The sequence below is a fragment of the Arachis hypogaea genome, chromosome 3 (assembly GCF_003086295.3).
Source record: "Arachis hypogaea cultivar Tifrunner chromosome 3, arahy.Tifrunner.gnm2.J5K5, whole genome shotgun sequence".
In the NCBI taxonomy this organism is placed as follows: domain Eukaryota; kingdom Viridiplantae; phylum Streptophyta; class Magnoliopsida; order Fabales; family Fabaceae; genus Arachis; species Arachis hypogaea.
The window spans coordinates 109,186,800-109,213,591 of record NC_092038.1 but is presented as its reverse complement, the minus strand read 5'-3'; the positions used below and the strand labels follow the sequence as shown (position 1 = coordinate 109,213,591).

Sequence of the window (26,792 nt, the reverse complement as noted above, 5' to 3'; positions counted from 1 at the left end):
AAAAATGATTGCTTCAGTTAAATGAGCTAGAGGAATTTAGACTCAATGCTTTCGAGAATGCAAAAATATACAAAGAGAAAGTGAAAAGATGGCATGATAAGAAATTGTCATCCAGAGTCTTTGAGCCGGGGCAGAAAGTTCTGCTATTTAATTCTAGGCTCAAATTATTCCCTGGGAAATTAAAATCCCGGTGGAGAGGTCCGTATATGATTACAAGTGTATCACCATATGGATACGTAGAACTTCAGGATAATGACTCTAACAAAAAGTTCATTGTTAATGGACAGAGAATTAAACATTATCTTAAAAGTAATTTTGAGCAAGAATGCTCAAAACTGAGACTTGATTAGAGCTCAGTAATAGTCCAGCTAAAGACAATAAAGAAGCGCTTGCTGGGAGGCAACCCAGCCATTTACAAAGTTTATTTACTAATTAAATAAATTTCCTTTTCTTTACAGGTATGTGTCAAGTATCTTCAAAAGGTAAAATAGCAATTGATTGAATTCACAGAGTTACAGGGAAATTTGGAAAGCTCACTGGCATCAAAAAGCCAGTAAGAAACGTTTTGGGCGTTGAACGCCCAAAAGAAGCACCCACTGGGCGTTCAACGCCAGTAAGGGTAGCCATCTGGGCGTTAAACGCCAGAAAGGAGCATCTTCTGGGCGTTGAACGCCAGAAAGAAGCACCTTCTGGGCGTTTAACGCCAGATTGATAGCATCCTGGGCGTTCAGAAAAATGCCCAGTGACAAAGGACTTCCTGGCGTTCAACGCCAGAAAGAAGCAACAGCTGGGCGTTGAACGCCCAGGAGAAGCAACAATTGGGCGTTGAACGCCAGAATAGGGCAGGAAGTTGGCGTTTGAATGCCAGTTTGCATCATCAAAACTCGAGCAAAGTATGAACTATTATATATTGTTGGAAATCCCTGGATGTCTACTTTCCAACGCAATTGAGAGAGCTCCATTTGGGTTTCTGTAGCTCCAAAAAATCCATTTCGAGTGCAGGGAGGTCAGAATCCAACAGCATCAGCAGTCCTTTTTCAGCCTCTGAATCAGATTTTTGCTCAGGTCCCTCAATTTCAGCCAGAAAATATTTGAAATCACAGAAAAACACATAAACTCATAGTAAAGTCCAGAAATGTGAATTTTGCTTAAAAACTAATAAAAATATACTAAAAAGTAGCTAGATTCTACTAACAACTATCTAAAAACAATGCCAAAAAGCGTATAAATTATCCGCTCATTACAACACCAAACTTAAATTGTTGCTTGTCCCCAAGCAACTGAAAAAAAATAGAATAAAAAGAAGAGAATATACAATGAATCTCACAATATCAATGAAACTTAGTCACAATTAGATGAGCGGTGCTAGTAGCTTTTTGCTTCTGAACAGTTTTGGCATCTCACTTTATCCTTTGAAATTCAGAATGATTGGCATCTATAGGAACTTAGAATTTTGGATAGTGTTATTAATTCTCCTAGTTCAGTATGTTGATTCTTGAACACAGCTACTTCTTGAGCCTTGGTTGTGGCCCTAAGCACTTTGTTTTCCAGTATTACCACCGGATACATAAATGCCACAGACACATAACTGGGTGAACCTTTTCAGATTGTGACTTAGCTTTGCAAAAGTCCCCAATTAGAGGTGTCTAGAGTTCTTAAGCACACTCTTTTTGCTTTGGATCATGACTTTAACAACTCACTCTCAAGCTTTTCACTTGGACCTCCATGCCACAAGCACATGGTTAGGGACAGCTTGATTTAGCCGCTTAGGCCTGGATTTATTTCCTTGGGGCCTCCTATCCATTAATTCTCAAAGCCTTAGATCCTTTTTACCCTTGCCTTTTGGTTTAAAGGGCTATTGGCTTTTTCTGCTTGCTTTTTCTTTTTTTGCCTTTTTTTCGCAAGCTTGTTATTCACTGCTTTTTCTTGCTTCAAGAATCAATTTCATGATTTTTTAGATTATCAATAACATTTCTCTTTGTTCATCATTCTGTCAAGAGCCAACAATTTTAACATTCATAAACTTCACTATAAAAAATATGCACTGTTCAAGCATTCATTCAGAAATAAAAAAGTATTGCCACCACATCAAAATAATTAAACTAATTTCAAGATAAAATTTGAAATTCAAGTACTTTTTGTTCTTTTGTAATTAGGCACATTTTTCATTTAAGAGAGGTGAAGGATTCATGGAATTATTCATAACTTTAAGGCATAGACACTAGACACTAATGATCATGTAGTGAAGACACAAACATAGATAGCACATAAAGTATCAAATTCGAAAGACAGAAAAATAAGAACAAGGAAATCAAAAAACGGGTCCACCTTAGTGATGGCGGCTAGTTCTTCCTCTTGAAGATCTTATGGAGTGCTTGAGCTCCTCTATGTCTCTTCCTTGCCTTTGTTGCTCCTTCCTCATAGCTCTTTGATCTTCTCTAATCTCATGGAGAATGATAGGGTGATCTTGATGCTCCACCCTTAGTTGGTCCATGTTATAACTCAAGCCTTCCAAAGAGGTGTTGAGTTGCTCCCAATAGTTGTGTGGAGGAAAATGCATCCCTTGAGGTATCTCAGGGATTTCTTTTGATGAGGGAATTCCTCATGCTCTTGTTGAGGTCCATGAGTGGGCTCTCTTGTTTGCTCCATCATTTTTCTAGTGATGGGCTTTTGAGATGAATCTCTCCATCTCCCATGGCTCGAAGTTGGAAGCAATTGCCTTTCCTTTTCTCTTTCTAGAGGTTTCTCTGGCCTTAGGTGCCATAAATGGTTATGGAAAAAGAAAGCAACGCTTTTACCACACCAAACTTAAAAGGTTTGCTCGTCATCGAGCAAAAGAAGAAAGAAAGAAGGGGAAGAAGAAGATAATGGAGGAGATGGAGGGTGGTATGTGGTTCGGCCAAGGGGTAGAAGTAGTGTAGGTAATGTGTGAAAATAAAGGAGTGTGGAGGGATTTATATAGGAGTGGGGGGAGAGGTAGGTTCATGTATTTGAGGTTGGGTTTGGAAGGGAAAAGATTTTGAATTTAGAGGTAGGTGGGGTTTTTTGGGGAAGATAGATGGATGTGATTGATGAGGGGTATTTGGGAAAGAGTGGTATGAGAAGGTATGAGAAAGAGAGAGAATGAGTTGAGGTTGGTGGGGATCCTGTGGGGTCCACAGATCTTGAGGGGTCAAGAACTTCTCATCACTGCTCCAATTAGGTGTGCAAAAATGCCCTTAGAGTGCAATTCTGGCGTTTAACGCCAGACTGCTGCCTGTTTTTGGCATTAAATGCCAGTTTTTATACCTTTTCTGGCGTTTAACGCCAAGCTGTTGCTTGTTTCTGGCGTTTAACGCCAGCTTGGTGCTTTATTCTGGCGTTAAACGCCAGTCTAGTGCCCATTTCTGGCGTTAAACGCCCAAAATGGTGCCAAACTGGGCGTTTAACGCCCATTCTGCTATTCTTAAACGTCAGTAAGCTTATCCTCCAGAGTGTGCTATTTTTAATGCTATTTTTTAATTTGCTTTGATTTTTGCAGTTGTTTTTGTGACTCCACATGATCATCAATCTAAAGAAAACATAAAATAACATAGATAAATAAGAATAGGGTTACCTCCCAATAAGGGCTTCTTTAATGTCAATTGCTTGACAGTGGGCTCTCATGGAGCCTCATAGATATTCAGAGCATGGTTGGGGCCTCCCAACACCAAACTTAGAGTTTGGTTGTGGCCTCTCACTTGTGTCGGAATAAGATCCAATGATCCTTTTACGTCTGTCACTACGCACAATAGTCATGAGTTTAAAGCTCGTCACAGTCATCCAATCCCAGATCCTACTCAGAATACCACAGACAAGGTTTAGACTTTTCGGATCTCAAGAATGCTGCCAATTGATTCTAGCTTATACCACGAAGACTCTGATCTCACAGAATAGAAGGCTCTGTTGTCAGGAGAGGCAACCATGCGTCGTGGACCAGGAATCCAAGAGATATACATTCAAGCTTGTTTTCATGTAGAACGGAGTGGTTGTCAGGCACGCGTTCATAGGTTGAGAATGGTGATAAGCGTCACATAATCATCACATTCATCATGTTCTTGGGTATGAATGAATATCTTAGAATAATAATAAGTTTGAATTGAATAGAAGAACAATATTACTTTGCATTAATACTCGAGGAACAGCAGAGCTCCACACCTTAATCTATGGTGTGTAGAAACTCCATCGTTGAAAATACATAAGTGATAATGGTGTTCATTGGTTTTGGCCCCAGAGAGGGAACCAGAATAACCAAGACCTAGGTCTAAGGACTAAACGTCCAAAGATGATCTAAGGATAATCCAAAGATGTGAGTACAATAGTAAAAAGTTCTATTTATACTAAACTAGTTACTAGGGTTACAGAAATAAGTAAATATTGCAGAAATCTACTTCCGGGCCCACTTGGTGTGTGCTTGGGCTGAGCATTGAAGCTTTCGTATGTAGAGACTTTTCTTGGAGTTAAACGCCAGCTTTTATGCCAGTTTGAGCGTTTAACTACAGCTTCTATCCTGTTTCTGGCCTTTAACGCCAGAATAGGGTAGGAAGTTGGCGTTTAAATGCCAGTTTGCATCGTCAAAACTCGAGCAAAGTATGAACTATTATATATTGCTGGAAAGCCCTAGATGTCTAATTTCCAACGCAATTAAGAGCGCGCTATTTGAGTTTCTGTAGCTCCAAAAAATTCATTTCGAGTGCAGGGAGGTCAGAATCCAACAGTATCAGCAGTCCTTTTTCAGCCTCTGAATCAGATTTTTGCTCAGGTCCCTCAATTTCAGCCAGAAAATACCTGAAATCACAGAAAAACACACAAACTCATAGTAAAGTCTAGAAATATGAATTTTGCTTAAAAACTAATAAAAATATACTAAAAAGTAGCTAGATCCTACTAAAAATTATCTAAAAACAATGCCAAAAAGCGTATAAATTATTCGCTCATCAATCGTCACCGGCAAATCCATACGACAACCCGAAACAATACTGCTTGTTACCAACGGCGATCGAAACCCCTTCTAGCGATGATACTACGCAGATCGTCATCCACCGAACCAATGAGTCGCGACAGACCCAAAATCGATTCTCCTTCTACTTCGTTAGTCTTCTCCTTCTACAGCATCTCCATGCCACTTCGATCTTTCGACTCCGATCTTCTCTGTCAAAGCGAATCCTCTGCATGAACCACCACTTCTTGTTATTTGTGGGGATCGAGTGCTATTCTGGCGATGACATGACGGTCGCGTAATCCTCGAACGCAAGTATTGACGCAGATGCGAGATTTAGCGATTGGGCAATTTTGCGATTACTTCCTGCAACATGCATACACGTCACAATGGTGAGTGGCAGAATCGTATGTATGCGTCAAAAGACATCGACGACGCATCTCCTTCCTTCACAGTCTAGCTCTGTCGTCTCTTAGTTAACGAAATACACAATCATTAATCGTAATCAATTTCAACTTAAGAATTCATAAAGTTTTTCTATATAACCCCATTAGTTTTCGGATCTAACAAAAAAAAACTAGCAACAAAATAAATTTTGAAAAACAACCCCTCAGGCACAAAAGCAGAAAAGGTAATCAATAGCCAATCAAAAGAGAGAATTAATAAGTGATCTATACCGTCGAATAAAAATACAAGAAAGATCCAACGACTCTCGTCCTTTAGCGCATTGAAACGCTAATGTTAAGTGCTATGCGCACTGAAACGCCAATGACACACGGACGCTAATGACACACGACACATGGAATTCGTGCCCTTAAATTTAATCGACTAGTCAATCCAAATCTTTAAATAAATTTAAATTTATTGTGGATTAATTTTTGATATGATGGATTAAGAGATTTTATGAAAAAAATACCTTATTCCAAGCAGCATCTAAATCTAAACATTTATAAAATAGATTTTTCCTTTTCTTAGGAGATTTTGTATCATTGAATTTTTTTTTCAGTTTACTTTATTACATGTTGATTTTTAATATTTTTCTTTGTAAAACATTAAAATATGTATACATTAGCTTAGCAACACAATCCTAGCCTCCTAGGCTTCTTCAACAATCAAGGCATTACGAGATCCCGCATCTTGTTATCGATGCATTTGGATTCATTTCTTTGATTTGTCACACTCACAACGACAAAGTTAACCATCCGTGTGTTTGCCTTAAGTTTCTAAAATTAAAATAAAATAAATCATGACCTCATTTTCCGAGAAACAGTTAAAAAAAAAAAAACTAAAAATGTACAAAGGAGTGTTCATTTACATTTACAAGTTACTTGGTAGCATTCTCTGAACTATGCCAAACAAATTAATTTAAGGAATGTAATGAAGGAATTCAAAGCTCCCTAGACGAACTCTGCCAAACTTCAACAAAGTGTTGGTCCCTCTTAGTGAGGAACATCCTGCTACCACCGAAGGCTAAATTGGTAATTTTGGCACCACCCATATCCTGGACCCTACCCATGAGGTTCTTCTTGAAAATCCTCCCTCCCTCAACGGACACACTCTCACCAACCTTCTTGTTCCCCATAACCACCTCCGACCAAAGCTCCACGTCACCACCTTTGGTGCAGAACACTTGGTTCCCCTGCGTCTCCACCTTGCACCCAATCCCTTCCTTCTTCCCATTCGTCACTTTCCTCTTATCACCGAGACACACCCACGTGTTGCTCGTGTTTCCTCCACTGCTCAAATTTCGCAGATCAATGTAGAAGGCCTCGCCGGAGTTCACCCCGACCTTGAAGATCACTGATAGGGGATCAGAAACTGCCACGTCTGCGAAGCAATCCACCTTCTCCGGCATCTCCCACACCACGTTCCCTGACCGCACGTCCCACAGCCTCACGTTCCCGGAGACGCCCGAGGGGCCGCTGTGGGACCCGGACGCCATCAGGAGGTTGTATCCTTCCACCCACTGTAGCTTCGTCGCCGGGATCGCCGAGTCGATATCGGCGCCGTAGATCTCGTTGTGGCCGATCTCAGTGACGGGTTTCAGGCTCTGAAGATCGTAGACAACGATGGTGTTCGAGTTCCGGCGAGAAGACTCGAAGCTGACGAAGAGTTCCTCCCGCGAGGAACCAATGGCCTGAACGGTTGAACCCGATCTCGTCACGTTTTCCCAAGTTAGGGTTTCTCTTACGTGTCCCTTATTGAGGTCGAGGATCTGCAGGCCGGAGAAATCGGTGGCGCCGGCGGCGGCTAACGAGGGAGATAGCGCCAATAGGGAGTCCACGGCTGTGAAGTGGGTAAGGATGGTAGATTTTCGGCGGAGGGACCAGTCAAAGGTGGTGATCTTGGAACCGTGGGCCACGTGGACGGAACCGTATCGGGTGGTGGCGATGGTGGAAGGGGAATCCCTTCCGTTCAAGGGCAGTAAGAGCGATTTGTGGAGGTTGAAGGGCTCGAAATTAGAGGGGCTTGAGAGAGAATTAACGAGGAGATTCTCGATGCCATAAAATTGGGATTCCAAGATTAGGTCTTGGAGATCGAATGATTTGGCCTTGGAAGGGAGGTTGCCGGTGCGGAGGAGAGAGAGGAGGAGAGAGAAGATTTCGGGGTCTCTGTCGACAAAGGGTGCGTAGTACGGTGATGATGCTTCGGCGATTCTTGAGAAGAAGGTTTTGGGACCTGCTGAAGTTAGCGTTTGCTTCGTCGTTTGGAAGAGCTGCCCACCAACGTCGATGGTTACTATGTTGGGTTGCCATTTAAGCACACCTCCATCTGCTTCAGAACTTACAAACGGTGGCATTTTCTTCTTTTCCTTTTTTGTTTTCTTGGGGGGTTTGGTTTTGTGCAGCCTTGTTGTGTTGTCGTGAAATGCGATGAGAGAAGGCAGTGATAGAGGATTCAGAGTTGAGACTTGGTATTTGGTGAATGGGGAGGGCGGAGTCGGGCTGTGACTTTTATATTAGCAGTCGTTGAACTTTCTGTCATGTTTCTAGTATGAATTGGTTGCCAAAGGAGTAGGATCTTGAAATTCTAGAAGGTCTAATCTGGATCCTAGTCAAACTTACTTGGTCCCAGGGCTTTTAGTAATAATAATAATAATATTAAAATAAAACAAGAAAAAGTATTGAAGCATCTTAGATTTCAGTTTTAGATATATGACTAGCTAATATTTAATTAATCCAAAAAAAATGATGGTGTTAATAGCCGCCCGAAATGGACCATTTATTTTTGTAGGAGAAAAACAAGGCTGGCTGGCTATCTTTTGTCGAGCAATGCGGCGGGGGTCTTCCTGTTGTCCTTCCCTGCGCTATTTTCCCACGTTTCATTTTCACTTTTTAGGAAAACCATAATAAGGTTTGACCTTCAAATATGGTGCCTAAAATTTTCTTATTCATAAAAAGATGTTAAAAAAAATAAAATTTACTTTATAATTATAAAAAAATAAAAATAGCTAAACATTAATTTATATTGATTTTTATTAAAAAAATATATTAAATTTCTAATTAATTTCTCAAAACAAAATCACATTTTCTTTTCTAGAAATCGTGGTCTATTTTTTTTATAATTGTTCAATCTTCTTTATTTAGTATTCAATGTGAATTTTTTTTATAACTATTCAATCTTCTTTATGTGGTATTCAATATGAGTTGTAATTTAATTTTATTGTATTTTATTCTTAATCTAGAACACAAATGTATAAGAAAATATAAAAGTAAAGAAAAAATATTTTAAAGAGAGATTTTTAAGTCGCAATGCTAAAAATTAAAAAAATTTAAGATGCTAAGAAGAAAACAAAAATAATAGTGAGCGAAACAAGAACAAAAGGATATGATAGTCTTTATTAATCTTTGGGTATAAAACAAGAGGGAAAGGTATATATAAGATCGAAAAGAGTCGAGAAAGAAAAACAATTTGGATACAACTGTTCATTATGGTCTTTAACTCTAACTACGTGGCTCCTTCTGCTAAGTTACTCTCGCAATCAAGAAGTCGTCCGGTTGTTTCATTAAAGTGAACTCCTCCACCACCTCTGTCTGCTCAGCAACCCACTATTTCGACGACGTTACCTCCAGCGACAAATACCGCAATACTGGAATCCTCTCACGGATCTCAGTCAAATGCCCCTCCACCACCTCCCATCGTACGGATGACGATTTTGCTTAATGCTTTAATAGTGTGAGTACTATTTTAAGTCTTTAATATGCATACTATTTTAGTTAGTTAGTATAATTTAGTTACACTCAATCTTATAGTTTTAGTGGATTTAGGTTGTTAAGATATGTTCGATTTAGGTTAGTAGATTTGAATTGTTGAAAGTATTTGAGAATTATTGATTATTGATGGATGTTGTTACTTAAGTTATATAATTCCATATTGGTTTGTTTGTGAATTGTTAATGGATAGATTTTGTTGCGCATTCTAGTTATGGATAAATCATTGCCAAAATTTCTAAAAAATCTAAATATAATTGAAGTTTATAGATTACGTAAAATAATTTTTTAGTAAACTACTAATCTTAAGTTTTTAATTGATAGGTTTGCGTAAAATAACAATGCATATACATAGGAGTGTACTAATTTCATCAAGTTGATGTACGACCACCCGTGACTAAGCTACAAGAAGATTCCTACTAAGACTAGAGAGCGATCATTTCAGAAGTGGGTGGTCAAAACTCTACATATTCAAACCTTACTTAGTGTATATCTTCTAAATTGTTTAATTATGTATTTAATTTCGATGAACTATTTGGTGAATGTTCTTTTTGTAGGGAAAATTTATATGGAACAAGACTCACGATGCATGATCAGAAAGATCTTCAATCATCAGATGGTTAGGCAGCTACAGCAAATGATGGAGGACCATATGAGCGGTGCAATCACCTCACTATTTGGCTTCATCCGGACCCTAAGAAGACACTGTACGTCTATTGGAAGACTAATGAAGGGTTCAAGCATTGACGTCTCACAAGCAAAGCTAACAGGATATCAGCCAAGTCGTCGAAATATGTTGGTGGGTCAGCGACTTTTATGAAGACAAAGGTTAGGCTGGTATGTAACTTGTTTCAATTTGTTATTAAGTTTGTTTTATTTTTGAAATATAATGTCATTATTACTTGATTTAACATGTTATTTCAACTTGTGTAGTCTAAGTTGTTGAGTCATGATGCAACAATGACAGAGACTTTCAAGTACACTCACACCTTGAAGGAGAACAAGAAGAAATTTGCTTATCAACGGTTTGCAGATCATTATGTGAGTAAACATCATGGAGTATAAAGTTTTCAATTAATTGTAGTCCTAATAATAACATGTGTTACAATTTCGCTACAGATAAAGCCGATCCTGACACGGTTTGGCACGAGACCGCGTCTGAGCTATATAAGAACCGCGTCCTCGGGTTGGGATCGTTCTTTACCGGCAACCTCTGCACCTCCACACTGAGACATTCATCTACCTCTACCGCCAGCTGGCCCATCGATCCCGAGGATGGCATCTATTTGAGGGAGCAGGTGCTGGAGCTCACCCGGAGCCTTCACCAACAGGCTCAGCAGCTACAACATCTGAGGAGAAGTATCAAGAGATCCTCACACGCGTCTCAGACACAAATTCTCTCAGGCTGGAGTGGAGGCGGGAGTTGGAGCGGCTTCAGCGGATGGAGCAATAGATGACGGCATACCAAGATCAGATGCAGGCCAGTAGCAGCAACACTGCTGGTGGCACTGGCGCTGCTACAGTGGCACCAACATTACCGCATAGTTTGCCGCCTCAGCAGGACCACGGGGATGACGACGACAATGACGACTATCAGGATATTTAGTTATTAGGGTTTTGTTGTAGACTATTTCATTGTATATTCTTTTTTTTACTTTTAATGTTTTTGTACACTTGATATTTAATTTATCATATTTCGTTTCTATTATTTAGAATTTGACTACTAATTGTGTAAAAAATAAATTTAAATAAAAAAATTAAACACCTATTGTATAAAAAAATAAAAAATAAAAACTGGATTTACTAGGGACAAATTCCAACGGTTATTAGGTGGGAAAGAAAATAGTGGAGCACCAAAATTACCGGTGGATTAAATAAAGAATCTGTAGCGGAATCCGACGGTACCTACTAGTGGATTGAAAAATCTAACGATAATTGGTTATCGGCGATGGTTATACCGTTGGATTAATTTTGACGGAAAATCTGCCAGTAAATTTGACGGTACTCAATATTTTTCTTGTAGTGCTTTTAATAAGATCCTAGTGTTCAAGAGAATGCCATATGAGTAGAGGAGAAACACCTTAGTCTCTATTTACAAGAATATGAGTATATACAAAATTGTAGAAACTATGTATGGATCAAGCCAACGAATCATACAATGATGTTATAGGAGAGGGTGATAGGACAGAGGTTTAGATAGAAGACATAGGTCTTCAAAGAATCAATTTGACTTTATGTTAGATAGATCTACCACCGAAGCTATATACATGTTAAGGAGGATGACAGAGAGATATTAGAGTAACAAAAAAGATCTACACATGGTATTTATTGATTTAGAAAAAAGTATATATTAGAGTACCAAGAGAGGTTCTATGGAAGGTCTTGGAAAAGAAGAGGATAAATATTACATATGTTCGTGAAATTAAGAATATGTATGATGGGGTTACAACTAGCGTGAAGACTCAAGGTTGTATGATAGAGGAGTTTTCTATTGGTGTCAAATTGCACCAATGATCATCTCTAAGCCCATATATCTTCACATTGATTTTGTAAGTGATTACTGAGCATATCCAGGAACCAATACCATAATGCATGCTTTTTGTGACGATATCATCTTTATAGGAGAAATAATGAAAAATTTAAATCAGAAGTTAGAGTTGTGGAGATGAGCTTTAAAAAGGTACAATTTGTGCATAAGTCACAGTAAAACAGTATATATGAAATGTAAGTTTGGTAAACGAAGGAGAAACAATAATATAGAAGTGAAAATTAGAGAAACTATGTTACTGCAAGTAAAGTGTTTTAAGTATTTTGCATGTATCATACATGATAATAAAAAAATTTGAGAAGGATACAAAATATTGGATACAAGTGGGCTGGTCAAATTGATAGAGTATGTCTAGTTTTATATGCGATAAAAAGTACAATTAAAACTTAAAGAGAAATTTTATCACATTGACATTAGGCTGGCTATGTTATATGGAACATAGTGATGAGCAGCAAAGGATGAGTATGAACTTAAGTTAAATGCGATAAAGATGAGGATATTGAGATGGATAAATGGCTACAAAATGGACAAAATAAGAAATGACGATATAAGATAGAAAGTTCGAATAGCACTTATTATAGAAAAGGTGGTAGAATCTCGTCTTAGGTGATTTGGGCATGTAGGAAAAAGATCAACAGAACGTCCGGTTAGGAGGGTGGATGAGACGAAAGATAGACAAGCAGCGAATGATAGAAGAAGACCTAAAAAAATCATACATGAAGTGGTCAAAAGAGATCTACATGTCAATAACCAGCCCACCTAGTGGAATAAGACTTTATTATTGCTGTTGTTGCTGTTGTTGTTGTTGTTTGTATTATCGACTTAATGATCAAAGGGTCATAACATCAATGTCATTCATCAACCTAATATTTATATAATGTATTTTCTATCTCTTAACAACAAAGAGAAATCATCAAACTCTACAAACTATATCTCACATATCATGTTTTTGTGCTATTATTTCTAACCTTCTATATTCATAAAATTATTTTACCTTTCAAATACTTACTGACTTGACAAGTGTATCTTTTGCAGGTACACCATACCTAGGGGTGTTCAAAATCGATCCAATCCGAACAAAATTGACCAACCGAACCAAAAAAACCAAAAAATGCTAAACCAGCCGCAGCCACACCTACCAGGAATCCTAACTTCCATCGAGCCCTCTCTTAGTCTCTCTAGCACCGAATCTCAGTGGAATCTCCTCCTTCTTCTCTGCCATCAACGCCGCCAGATAGCACCATCGTGGCGGCGCGACCCTTTCTTCTCCCTCTCTCTTCCTCGTAGGCTCGTAGCACTTCTCGCTCTCCCTCATCCCAACAGCTCCACACGCCACCTCTCCATCAGTCGTCTCCTCCACCAACCAACAACCGCTGTCATCTTCGACGAACAGTAGCAGCATGCAGCAAACGCAGTCGAAGCTGCCACCGTTTGTTACCTGTCTCTCATTCGTCGTTGATCTGTCTAGTCTCTCTGGTCTTTGGTTAGTCGCCGCGCCGCCTCACCATCCTACACCTCTGTCGTCCTCTGCAATGGAGCCTAAGTCTCAAGTTGGTTTTTTTTGTTTTGATTTTTTTTAATTCTGGTTTAGGCTTATTGATTCTAATTTGTAATGAATACTTGGTTGGCTTGTTCTTGATTCTATGATTGAGTTGTTGATTCTGATTTTATTTTTTAATTCTAAAATTTTTATTCTGTTTTGATTTAGGGTAATTCTAATTTAGGGTTGATTATGAATTTTTTGTTCATTCAATGATAATACGGGAAAGGGGCAGGTGAAATAGGAAGAATTTGTGGAATTGGTGCACCACATGAACATTTTTGGAATTAGTTTGGTTGTATTTTTTATTCAGTTTGGTTCTATTTCTTGATTCAGTTTGGAATTGGTGCACCATTTTTACAAAATTTTTGGAATTAGTTTGGTTGTTTTTTTTTATTTTTTGATTCAGTCTAGGTTGATTATTGTTATATCTGGTTCTGTTATTTTTGCAACAGAATTGTTAATGATTTTAATTTGTTGTGCTTCTGCTAATTTGTTAGTGATTTATGAGTCAAGTTGATCATTGTTCCATCTACTTCTGCTGTTTTTGCAAAATTGTTAATTATTTTAGTACCCTAGATATGATTTGATGATTAGAATAGGATATGTTTTCAAATCAATTTAAAAACTGAATAAACCAAACCGAACCAAATTGAATTTAATTGGTTTAGTTTGATTCGGATGGTTTTAATAAAAAATTGAACCAAACCGAACCAACTATTAATATAAAATTGGATTGAATGATTTTTTCTTAAAAAACCGAACCAAACCGCATCACGAACACCCTTAACCATATCTATTATCGAGTTGACTCTTACCACAATCATCGAACAACTTCCAGCAAAGAATTCTCTAAGTAAGTTATAGTTTGAAGTCACCACATTACTCAGGCAAAATGCTATATGAGAAAAGTTTCTGACAACAAACCACTTCCTCGATGAGTTATGCATTGAAAAAATGTTTCCGATGCCGGAACAACTCTATTTCCATTTCTGTATTACCAATCACACCAATATCACTCGATGTTTCATTACCTGCCTCCCTCACTCTTACCTATCAATCAACCTCTCCCTCTTTTCCACCATCTCCCTTTTGTCCAAACAAATCTCCTTTGCTCCTTATTTAATATGACTTTTTGTGTGGCCTCTTTCACATAAATTCATCTTGGGCGACTATACATTGGGTAGCTTAAATTTTCTGTTCTTCTCGATGTTACTTTGTTTTAACATAACCTACCTAATTTGTATTTAGCCATCTTAAGTCAATACTTTTTAAGAGTATAATAACAGAAATTTTTTAATTTTTGATGAATTTAATATTGTTTTGTCGATTTTTAGCAAATCGATGGTGGTTCGATATCTAGTGATCTGGGAGCGAAATCTACTCCTCTGTGCGAGTACCAGTTTTCTAGAAGTGCATCAAAGCGTCTCCAATTAGACAAGTTTCGACATGAAAATCAAATGAATTTGTAAAATGTTAAATAATATTTAAAAATCAAAGTTTTCAATAAATAAAGACATGGTAAATGAAAAGACTTATGCCAAAATCAAAAGGAAACAATAAAAAGTGCCTTTAATTAAATCAGAGAACTTCAAAGTAAGTCAGAAAATGCTGGAAGATAAACTAAAAAGAGAAAATAAAGAATATAAATAACACTTAGCGAATAAGATTAAATGAAATTGTTTTACAAACAGATGAATTTAAAAGAAAGAAGAAGAAGGTGGAAGGAACCCTACAGAAAAAGAAAACTCGATTGCAAACTCAGGGATTCGCTGGGATATGAGAGTGCTAGAGTATTTTTCTGAGTAAAAGTTCCAACCCTTATTCCCTAACACTTCACAGTATTTATAGACTATCCTACATAACGATTAACTTGATTACAAGTAATTACAATTAAATGAAGAATTACAAATTTGAAATACAATCACTCTTGGTAACCGTTCCCACTATGTGATTGTAGGTATTTTCAATATTTTTCTCGTGTGATAAAAGCCACGAACTTCCCCGCTTCCACCAATACTCTAACGGTCCTTCGAAAAGCTTTATCTGATTTCTCGAATCGAGACTCCTGCTCGATTTAACTTATTCAATTAACAACATAATCGAGACCCAAACTAGCGCCGATTACTTTCAAATCCATCTCGTACATCTATATTCTCGAAAAATCATATTTAACTCACTTCGAATCAACTCACTTATATCGAAAATATTTTTCGATCAATAAATTGCCCCCTTGGATTAATGTCGTTATCTTCGATAAATTTATTAAAAGAATAAAGCACTTAATCCAAAAGACGTCAGTTTTTCAAATCAGTAATAATTATCATTAAAACCCCATTACCACTGTTTCACTCGACATGTCTCCCGAGGCTTACGCTCTTTCTCTCACCACTTCATCTTCCCCACGAAGTTACTTCTATTCGCGTTCCCTCTACAGTAACGGCTACGGTGATACTTTAAATTAATCACCCTTCCTTCTTTATCTGAATCTCTTGAACCCATCATTCTCTAAATTCCCTTCACATCAAGAATTTTTTACAAAATTCCCAACCTTCAATTTTTCTGATAATGGCTAGTTCTGCCTCTCGTGCCACTACTCAAGATAAGGGTAAAGGCCATGCAACAACACCACCATCTCCGCCAACTCTTCGCATCCTTAATCAAATCAATGATGAAATCATTGATGATCCCCATTTACCAATCAATGACACCAGGATTCTTATCCCATTTACAATCGGTGCAGATACATACTGCTTCCTTGGGCTGATTGAAACTCTTAAAAGGGCCAACAAAAAGCTTTCGTTCTTCCCTAATGCCGAAGGAGAAGTTCTATTAATAAATCAAGCTTTTAACATTTCTCACTTCATCAATCAAAAACCCTTTCAAAATAATCCAAAAATTAAACCCCGAGGGCTTGATTTTACAACTTGGTACCAACGCCTCGAACCCACAAAAAATGCTACTTGGGGAGCCCTAGGAATACACAAACTGTTAAGACTTTCCCACTTTTCACTCACTACTCACCCTTGGATGATTGGAGCAGTGGCCTATTTCTAGAACAGAACTACCAATAATTTCCACCTTCCTTGTAGAATGATCGGAATGTCTTTTCTCGACATAGCCGCTATTACAGGACTCCCTATAAATTCTCCAGACTGCACCTCTGACATGCAATCTCAGCATCAATATAATATCACCTTCAATACCTCATATAGTGATTTCATTACCCATAATATGGGTGCAGATGGTACAGAAATCATTGATGATGAACATGTTGCCTTCTTGTTTTACTGGTTAAATGCAGTTCTGTTCTGTTCCCGAAGTGTGCAAATGTCAAAACTCTTTCTTCCCCTAGCCGCTCTTTTACATGAAAGAAAAATTCTCAACCTGGCCAAGCTTCTTCTCAGACACATTTTCGAAGAACTTAGCCTACTTGTCTGTGACCTCCGGGATAACAAAATAATCAACACAGGAGGTCCACTCTGGCTTCTTCAATTATGGCTGAATGCCATTTTCAAAAACTACATGATAAAACCTGTAGGGGGCAACACTGATAAACAACACATCGAGGGTTTTCATTTGTCTAATTACAAACCCAATTTCCCAAATGTCCAATCGGACGAAGACAAATTTTGGGCTGTTTTTTCTCTTTTTCATTCTTATAGAAATTTTGTTAATGATCAACTCAATTTCACTCCTTTTTTGCGCCACAACTGTGGTCCTGCCTGGCTTGATCGTTTGCTCTTTCCAAACACTAATGAAGAAAGTGAACTTGCAAATCAAACTTGGGCACATCTATTGGCTGTTCAAGTAATACCAATAGGGTTGCCACAATACAAGAAGGAAAGGTTCAAAATAACCTTGTATGCTCCTAATTTGATTGTAAGACAATTGGGATTTTCCTAGGCTATCTCGACTCCTCAACCTCGACACAGTGAACCATTCTGTCAAATTACCCTGACCTCTCAAGAAGACTTCAACACTTGTCTCTTAAAAAATAAAAAATGAAGGGACCGTTTCAAATTCTTGATTTATGAACGCAGTTCATTTATCCCCAAATCCTGCCTTGAATGGTGGACTACTTATTACTCAAGGTATACTGCACCCTTAAAAACATCCAGCAAACTGCTATTCAAGCAACTGTTACTGAAAGCTCTCCAAAAAGGACACACAAAAGGATAACTGAAGCTGCTCGATCACCACCACATAAGATCAGAAGGACTCCTACTAGAACTTCTCGCAGAGTAATTCTTCTACTCATAACTCTACATTTAAATTCGAAATATCCTTCGAATATCACTATTATACATTTTTGAAACATAATTGATTCTGAATTTTGAACAACTAATTTTGCAATCATCAAGCAAAAGCACTGATAAAAATAAACCCACTAACAAGGATTCTCTCGCTGCTTCTTCTCAGTCGGAAGATACAGCTGATTTTGATCCCAGCACTCAGCTAATACTAAGATCCAGAATTTCTCATGTAACATATTCATCACTATCTACTTCTTACTTGGTTTAAAAATGAATCTTAAACTCATAAATGAGTACCTTTTATATTAGCCCATTAATGTTGCCCAGACGGCTTCTTCCGCTGGAGCTCCCGATCAACTAATCCCTCAACAACAAAATGATCCAGAGCACTCTACATCACATGATTCCATTCAATTCACAGGATCCTTGCAATCAATTCCTGCTACTCATTCACCTCCTCTTCACACAACACAAGTGATCGATCTGACAGAAAACCCCCTGCAGCATTCTTCAGAAGAGACTTATAGACTTGAATCAACTTCACCAAATGATCAAGCTATCTTTACTGAAGAAAATCAAGCAGTCCCAGATTCTGACTCTGCCTCCAAGGCTGCTGACACCACCAATTCAAATTCTTCTCGATCCAAGGTTTTAGAGACCCCTCCAGAATTGCAACCTGATCCTTTACTCCAAACTCCTCTAGTACTAAGACCAGGGACATCGAATATTCCTACCACTCCGACTAGTGCTACTTTGGAAGATCTAACTTCTATTTTAAAAAAAATCATCCAAGAAAATAAGGTACCAGTGCCTGTGCCAACAATTTTGAAACCTGTTACATCAAGGCATTTGATTGAATTAGATCCTAGCATTCGGGAACAACTTCGATCACTCCTCAAGCTCTTAGATCATCCACATGCCACTTGGGTTAATGATCCAATTGTCAACCAACTCTTGGCTGACGTTTTGAAATCCTCTTTTGAATTCCCAACCAATACACCATATTCTGCTTCAATTAAAGAATTCAAACCACTTCTCAATAAGAGTGTTGCATCTCAGTTTCAACTTCAAGAAACTGAAAATGAAGAAGCCGTAGCCAAATAAAAAATAGACAATATTCTTGCAACTGCTCAACCCATTCAAGCTTCTCGTGAGGAATTTGACCTGAGGATTTCTCATGCTATTTTTGTCCAAGATTTTCACGATCAAGAAGAAGCAAGACTCGAAGCAAAATTGGCTCAGATTCAAGAACAACTTGCTACCATTTGCCAAAATTGAGCCACTATAGCCAAACCTTTTACTGCAACCCAACAAGAGCAACATCTTCTTATTCAGAAACTTGTTTCATTCGATACTGAGCGAGGAGAATATAAAAAACAACTTGAGAAAATCTAAGCTGACAAGTTCAAGCAAATTGAAGCACTTACAATCCTGGAAAACAAAAGAACAAAGCTGCATTCTAATTTGGCAAAACTATTGGCACCGTGAATTTCTTTTGTTTCTAATTCTATTCTGTAGCAATTTCCATCTTCTCTGATCTTTAATATATGTTGAACTTTTAAGTTTGCCAATAATAGAAGATTTTTAAGTATTTTTCATTGATCGAGTTAATCACTTTTCCTGACTCGATCGAGAACCAACAGCTGATTAGCCATGCGGGAAACCGTAGAGGATCTTTTTCACTGCGAGGATGGGAGGTAGCCATTGACGTCGGTGAAACCCTACATACAGCTTGCCATGGTGACAAACCCCATTTGTAGGGTTTATCTTGTATTAACTTTAAGGGATTTTATCACCTTTCACCCACATTTATTCAATGAAATAGCATGGTTTTGTATATTCTCCTTTAATTGTGCTTAAGAGTGAAAACATGCTTTTTAGGTCTTAAAATAGATAAATATAATTTACCTTGATTCCATTAGATGCCTTGATATGTTTGTTAAGTGATTTCAGATTTAGGAGGCAAAGATTGGATCAAGGGAATGAAGAAAAAGCATGTAAAGTTGGAGAACTCATGAAGAAATGAAAGAACCGGAAAGCTGTCAAGCCGACCTCTTCGCACTTAATTGACCATAACTTGAGCTACAGAGGTCCAAATGATGCGGTTCCAGTTGGGTTGGAAAGCTAACATCCGGGGCTTCGAAATGATATAAATTTTGCCATATGTTGCTTCGCGTTCAGGGGCGCGCACGCGCACTTTGCGCACGTGCGCCGATTCTGTCCGTGGCCCACTATTATGAAATCGTCCCCAGCGGTTTTAGGAGCCATGTGGGCCCAATCCAACTCATTTCTGATGCTATTTAAGTCAAGTATTGAAGGGGAATCAATATACTTTAGGTACTTTTGATCATTAGCTTAGTTTTAGGAGTTAGAGTTAGTTTTAGAGAGAGAAGCTCTCACTTCTCTCTAGGATTAGGAATTAGGGTTAGATTAGGATCTCATAGTTCTAGGTTTAATTCAAGTCTCCTTCTACTTCTACCTTCAAGTGGTGATTGCTACACTTTGGTTCTTCTTTCTATCCCTATCCTCTTGTTGTAATTTCTCTTATTTTGTCTCTAGGTTTTGTAATTGAGATATTCTTGTTCTTTTGTTTCCTTTTAATAATGCAATTTGAGATAATTCATGTGATTGTGATGTTGTTGATTGTTGTTTTGTTAATTCTTTGTAATTGTTGGTTGTTGATTCCTTTTATTCTTACAAATAAAAATGCTTTCTTTCATTACCCTCCAAATGTTTGATGAAATGCTTGAGAGGATGTTAGAGTAGAATTCTATGTTCTTGGCTTGAGAAGGTAACTTAGGATTTCTTGAGTCACTAGTGTCCAATTGATTGCTAGTTGATAGCCATTAACTCTAGCCTTCATTAATCCAATTAGTGGAAAGCTAGGACTTATGGACTAGGATTGATATAACTCACTTGACTTTCCTTTGTTAATTGATTTAAGGATGACTAAGTGGGATTAATCCTTGCAACTACCATACTTGTGGCTAGTGATAATGATGAAGACCCTTGACAACCAAATCTTGCCAAGACCATTTTGTTAATAAAGTTTTCTTACCATTTACTATTCATGTTTCTCATCTAAAACCCCAAATATAACTCACAACCAATAACAAAACACTTTATTGTAAATCCTAGGGAGAACGACCCGAGGTCCAATACTTCGGTTTATAAATTTAGGGGTTTGTTACTTATGACAAACAATCTTTTATATGAAAGGATTATTGTTTGGTTTAGAAACTATACTTTACAACGAGATTTCATTAGTGAAATTCTAAACCGTCAAAAATCCAATCGTCACATGGAAAGGAGTATGAAGGATTGGATGAAGGCAGTAGGAAAGCAGAGATTCAAGAGGGATGAAGCATCTCTATACGCTTATCTGAAATTCCCACCAATGAATTACATAAGTATCTCTATCTTTATTTTATGTTTATTTATCTTTTAATTATGAAAACTCTATCACCCATTTAAATCTGCTTGACTGAGATTTACAAGGTGACCATAGCTTGCTTCAAGCCAACAATCTCAGTGGGATCGACCCTTACTCGCGTAAGGTTTATTACTTGGACGACCCAGTGCACTTGCTGGTTAGTTGTGCGAAGTTGTGAAAGAGAAGTGAGATTACAATTGTGCGTACAAGTTGTTGGCGCCGTTGTGTATCACAATTTCGTGCACCAAGTTTTTGGCGCCGTTGCCGGGGATTGTTCGAGTTTCGACAACTGACGGTTCATCTTGTTGCTTAGATTAGGTAATTTTCCTTTATTTTATTTTCAAAAAGTTTTCAAAAAAATCTTTCAAAATTTTTTCTTTTTTTCGTTTTTCCAAAATAATTTTTGAAAAATCCAAAAAAATTTATAAAATCATAAAAACTCAAAAATATTTCATGGTTCTTGTTTGAATTTAAGGCCAAATTTTAAGTTTGGTGTCAATTGCATGATTTTAATTGTCTTGCAATTTTCGAAACACATACATTGTGTTCTTGATGATCTTCAAGTCATTCTTGATGAATTGCCTTGTTTGATCTTCATGATTTATTGATTTGCACTGCATGATGTTCTACATATGCATTCTTGCATTCATATGGCTCAAACATGAGAAAGTTCTAAGTTTGGTGTCCTCCATGTTTTTTTCATTAAGAAAACTGAGTTCTTGATGTTCATCTTGATCTTCAAGATTGTTCTTGGTGTTTATCTTGACGTTTATAATGTTCTTGCATATATCTTGTGTTTTGATCCAAGAATTATATGTTTCAACTCATTTTGTTATTTTTCAAAATTGAAAACATATCTTCTTGAATAAAGGATTTAGCAAAATGAAGATCCCAGAACATAAAGCAGAGGAATTACAGAGAAAAAGCTGAGCGTTCAAAACGCCCACTGAAGAAGGAAAACTGGCGTTTAAACGCCAGCCAAGGTACCTGGCTAGGCATTTAAACGCCCAAACCATGCAGCAATTGGGTGTTAAATGCCCAAAACATGCAGCTCCTGGGCGTTTGACGCCAGGATGACACAAGGAGAGGAATTTTGTTTTCAAATCAAATCTTTTTCAAATCTTCATAATTTTTCAAAATCAAATCTTTTTCAAATCAAATATTTTCAATCATATCTTTTTCAAAATCATATCTTTTCAAACATATCTTTTTCAAAAATCAAATTTTTTTAAAATTTCTTTTTCAAATCTTTTTCAAAATATCTTTTCAATCATATATTTTTAAACATGTCTTTTTCAAATCATATCTTTTTCAAAATCAATTTCAAAAATCTTTTCTAAATTTCCTATCTTTTCAAAATTTTATTTTCAAATCTTTTTCAACTAACTAATTGATATTTTTTTGTTTGTTTTACTATTTTTTATCTTTTTCAAAATACACAAACAATTTTTCAAAAATTCATTTTAAATTTTATTCTTCTTACTTTTGAAAATTCTCCCCCCTCTCTTATATTTTTCTATTTAAACACTAACATTCCTCCTCCATTGTCAATTTGAACTCCATCTCTCTTTGTGTGTTTGAAATTTTACCTACTTCCTTCTTCTATTCTTATTTTCCTCTGACACCTCAAGGAATCTCTATCCTGTGACATAGAGGATTCCAAATTTTTTTTGTTTTCTTCTCTTTCATATGAGCAGGAACAAAGATAAAGGCATACTTGTTGAAGCTGATCCTGAACCTGAAAAGACTCTGAAGAGGAAGCTAAGAGCAGCTAAAGCACAAAACTCTGAGGAGGACCTCACTAAAATTTTCGAAAAGGAAATAGCAAAAGAAACATTTATGGCCGAGCCAAACAATAATGCAAGGAAGATGCTCGGTGATTTTACTACACCAACTTCTAACTTCTATGGAAGAAGCATCTCAATCCCTGCCATAGGAGCAAACAATTTTGAGCTAAAGCCTCAATTAGTTTCTCTACAGCAACAGAACTACAAGTTTTATGGACTTCCATCAGAAGATCCTTATCAGTTTTTAACTGAGTTCTTACAGATCTGTGATACTGTTAAGACCAATGGAGTTGATCCTGAAGTCTACAAGCTTATGCTTTTCCCTTTTGCTGTAAGAGACAGAGCTAGAACATGGTTGGACTCACAACCCAGAGATAGCCTGGACTCTTGGGATAAGCTGGTCACAGCTTTCTTAGCCAAGTTCTTTCCTCCTCAAAAGCTATGCAAGCTTAGAGTGGATGTTCAAACCTTCAGACAAAAAGATGGTGAGTCCCTCTATGAAGCTTGGGAAAGATACAAGCAGCTGACCAAAAAGTGTCCTTCTGACATGCTTTCAGAATGGACCACATTAGATATATTCTATGATGGTCTGTCTGAATTTTCCAAGATGTCACTGGAGCACTTTGCAGGTGGATCCATTCACCTAAAGAAAATGCCTACAAAAGCTCAGGAACTTATTGAAATAGTTGCAAATAACTAGTTCATGTATACCTCTGAGAGGAATCCTGTGAGTAATGGGACGCCTCAAAAGAGATGAGTTCTTGAAATTGATGCTTTGAATGCCATACTGGCTCAGAACAAAATATTGACCCAACAAGTCAATATGATCTCTCAGAGTTTGAATGGATTGCAAAATACATCCAACAGTACTAAAGAAGCATCTTCTGAAGAAGAAGCTTATGATCCTGAGAGCCCTGCAATGGCAGAGGTGAATTACATAGGTGAAGCCTTCGGCAACACCTATAATCTTTCATGAAAAAATCATCCAAATTTTTCATGGAAGGATCAACAGAAGAAAGGCTTCAATAATAACAATGGTGGAAGAAATAGGTTTAGCAATAGCAAACCTTTCCCATCATCATCTCAGCAACAGACAGGGCATTCTGAGCAGAATTTTTCTAGCTTAGCAAATATAGTCTCTGATCTATCTAAGGCCACTCTTAGTTTCATGACTAAAACAAGATCCTCTATTAGAAATTTGAAGGCACAAGTGGGCCAGCTGAGTAAAAGGGTTACTGAAACTCCTCCTAGCACTCTCCCAAGCAATACAGAAGAGAATCCCAAAGGACAGTGCAAGGTCATTGATATAATCAACATGGCCAAAACCTTAGAGAAGGAGGAGGACGTGAATCCCAATGAGGAAGACCTCAGGGGACGTCCAATGGTCAGTAAGGAATACCCTAATGAGGAACCAAAGGAATCTGAGGCTCATACATAGACCATAGAGATTCCCTTGGACCTCCTTTTACCATTCATGAGCTCTGATGACTATTCATCTTCTGAAGAGGATGAAGACATTGTTGAAGGGCAAGTTGCATAATATTTAGGAGCAATCATGAAGCTAAATGCCAAGATGTTTGGTAATGAGACTTGGGAGGAAGAGCCTCCCTTGCTCACTAATGAACTGAATACATTGGTTCAGCAAAATTTACCTCAAAAGAAACAGGATCCTGGTAAAATCTTAATACCCTGTACCATAGGCACCATGACCTTTGAAAAAGCTCTGTGTGACCTGGGGTTAGGGATAAACATGATGCCACTCTTTGTAATGGAGAAATTGGGAATCTATGAGGTATAGGCTGCCAAATTCTCATTGGAGACGGCAGATAAATCTATGAAAAAGGCTTATAGACTAGTAGAAGACGTGCTAGTGAAGGTTGAAGGCCTTTACTTCCCTGCTGATTTCATAATCCTAGACACTAGGAGGGATGAGGATGAATCCATCATCCTTGGAAGAACCTTCCTAGCCATAGCAAGAGTTGTAATTGATGTTGACAGAGAAGAGTTGATCCTTCATGTGAATGAAGAATACCTTGTAGTAAAGACTCAAGGTTCTCCATCTGTAATCATGGAGAGTAAGCATGAAGAGCTTCTCCCAATACAGAGTCAAACATAGCCCCCACATTCAAATTCTAAGTTTGGTGTCGGGAGGCCACAGCCAAACTCTAAGTTTGGTGTTGAGAGATCTCAACCATACTCTGATCATCTGTGAGACTCCATGAGAGCTCACTGTCAAGCTATTGACATTAAAGAAGCGCTTATTGGGAGGCAACCCAATTTTATTTTAATTTTATCTATATTATTTTGTTTTCTTTTAGGTTGATGATCATGTGAAGTCACAAAGACAATTACAAAAACAAAGAAAAAAATCAAAAGCAGCATTGAAAACAGCATATCCTGGAGGAAGGACTTACTGGCATTTGAACGCCAGTAAGGATAGCAAAATGGGCGTTTAAATGCCCAATCTAGCACCTTTCTGGGCGTTTCAACACCAGAATATGGCACCAGACTGGCATTTAAATGCCAGAATAGGGCAACAACTTGGCGTTTAGACGCCAGAACAGGAAGGAAAGCTGGCATTTAAACACCAGGATCCACACTGATAAGCAGATAATTTATACACTTTTTGGCATTGTTCTTAGGTAGTTTTTAGTATAATTTAGCTACTTTTAGGGATGTTTTCATTAGTTTTTATGCTAAAATTCACATTTCTGGACTTTACTATGAGTTTGTGTATTTTTCTGTGATTTCAGGTAATTTCTGGCTGAAATTGAGGGACCTGAGCAAAACTCTAATAAAAGGCTGACAAAGGACTGCTGGTGTTGTTGGATTCTAACCTCCCTGCACTCGAAATGGATTTTTTGGAGCTACAAAACTCCAAATGGCGCGCTCTCAACGGCATTGGAAATTATACATCTAGAGCTTTCTAGCAATATATAATAGTTCATACTTTATTTGGGATTAGACAATGCAAACTGGCGCTCAATGCCAGTTCTACACTGCATTCTAGAGTCAAACACCAGAAACACGTCACGAACCAGAGTTGAATGCCAAAAACACGTTACAAATTGGCGTTCAACTCCAAGAGAAGCCTCTGCACGTGTAAAGTTCAAGCTCAGCCCAAGCACACACCAAGTGGGCCCCGGAAGTGGATTTTTGCATCAATTACTTACTTCTGTAAACCCTAGTAGCTAGTCTAGTATAATAGGACATTTTACTATTGTATTAGACATCCTGGATTGTATTTTTGATCCTGTGATAACGTTTTAGGGGCTGGCCATTCGGCCATGCCTGAACCTTCATCACTTACGTATTTTCAACGGTGGAGTTTCTATACACCATAGATTAAGGGTGTGCAGCTCTGCTGTACCTCAAGTTTTAATGCAATTACTACTATCTTTTATTCAAATTCAATCTTATTTCTGTTCTAAGATACTACTCGTACTTCAATCTGATGGATGTGATGATCCGTGACACTCATCATCATCCATCCCTATGAACGCGTGCCTGACAACCACTTCCGTTCTACAAGCAAAAGCTAGAGTGTGTATCTCTTGGATTCCTAATGCACGACGCATGGTTGCCCTCGCCTGACAACCGAGCCTTCCATTCCGTAAGATCAGAGTCTTTGTGGTATAAGCTAGAATTGATGGTGGCATTCATGAGAATCCGGAAAGTCTAAACCTTGTCTGTGGTATTCCGAGTAGGATTCTGGGATTGAATGACTGTGACGAGCTTCAAACTCACGATTGTTGGGCATGATGACAAACGTAAAAGAATCAAGGGATTCTATTCCAACATGATCGAGAACCGACAGATGATTAACCGTGCCGTGACAGAGCATTTGGACCTTTTTCACTTAGAGGATGGGATGTAGCCATTGACAACGGTGATGCCCTACATATAGCTTGCCATGGAAAGGAGTAAGAAGGATTGGATGAAGGCAGTAGGAAAACAGAGATTCAGAAGGAGCACAGCATCTTCATACGCCTATCTGAAATTCCCATCGATGATCTACATAAGTATTTCTATCTTTATTTTCAGTTTATTTATTATTATT

At 37.8% G+C, this 26,792-nt stretch overlaps 1 protein-coding gene and 1 non-coding gene across 2 annotated transcripts; both read right to left on the bottom strand.

Moving 5' to 3' along the window:
• Window positions 1-6,249: 6,249 nt before the first annotated feature.
• LOC112790881 (BTB/POZ domain-containing protein At5g41330) lies at window positions 6,250-8,371 on the bottom strand. The gene has a single exon (XM_025833486.3). It carries the CDS (start codon window positions 7,755-7,757, stop codon window positions 6,345-6,347), a length of 1,413 nt encoding a protein of 470 aa, XP_025689271.1. The 5' UTR covers window positions 7,758-8,371; the 3' UTR covers window positions 6,250-6,344.
• Window positions 8,372-23,177: 14,806 nt separating this feature from the next.
• Window positions 23,178-23,285, bottom strand: LOC112793437 (small nucleolar RNA R71). The gene has a single exon (XR_003198128.1). It is a non-coding gene; the product is annotated as a small nucleolar RNA R71 (small nucleolar RNA).
• Window positions 23,286-26,792: the final 3,507 nt, after the last annotated feature.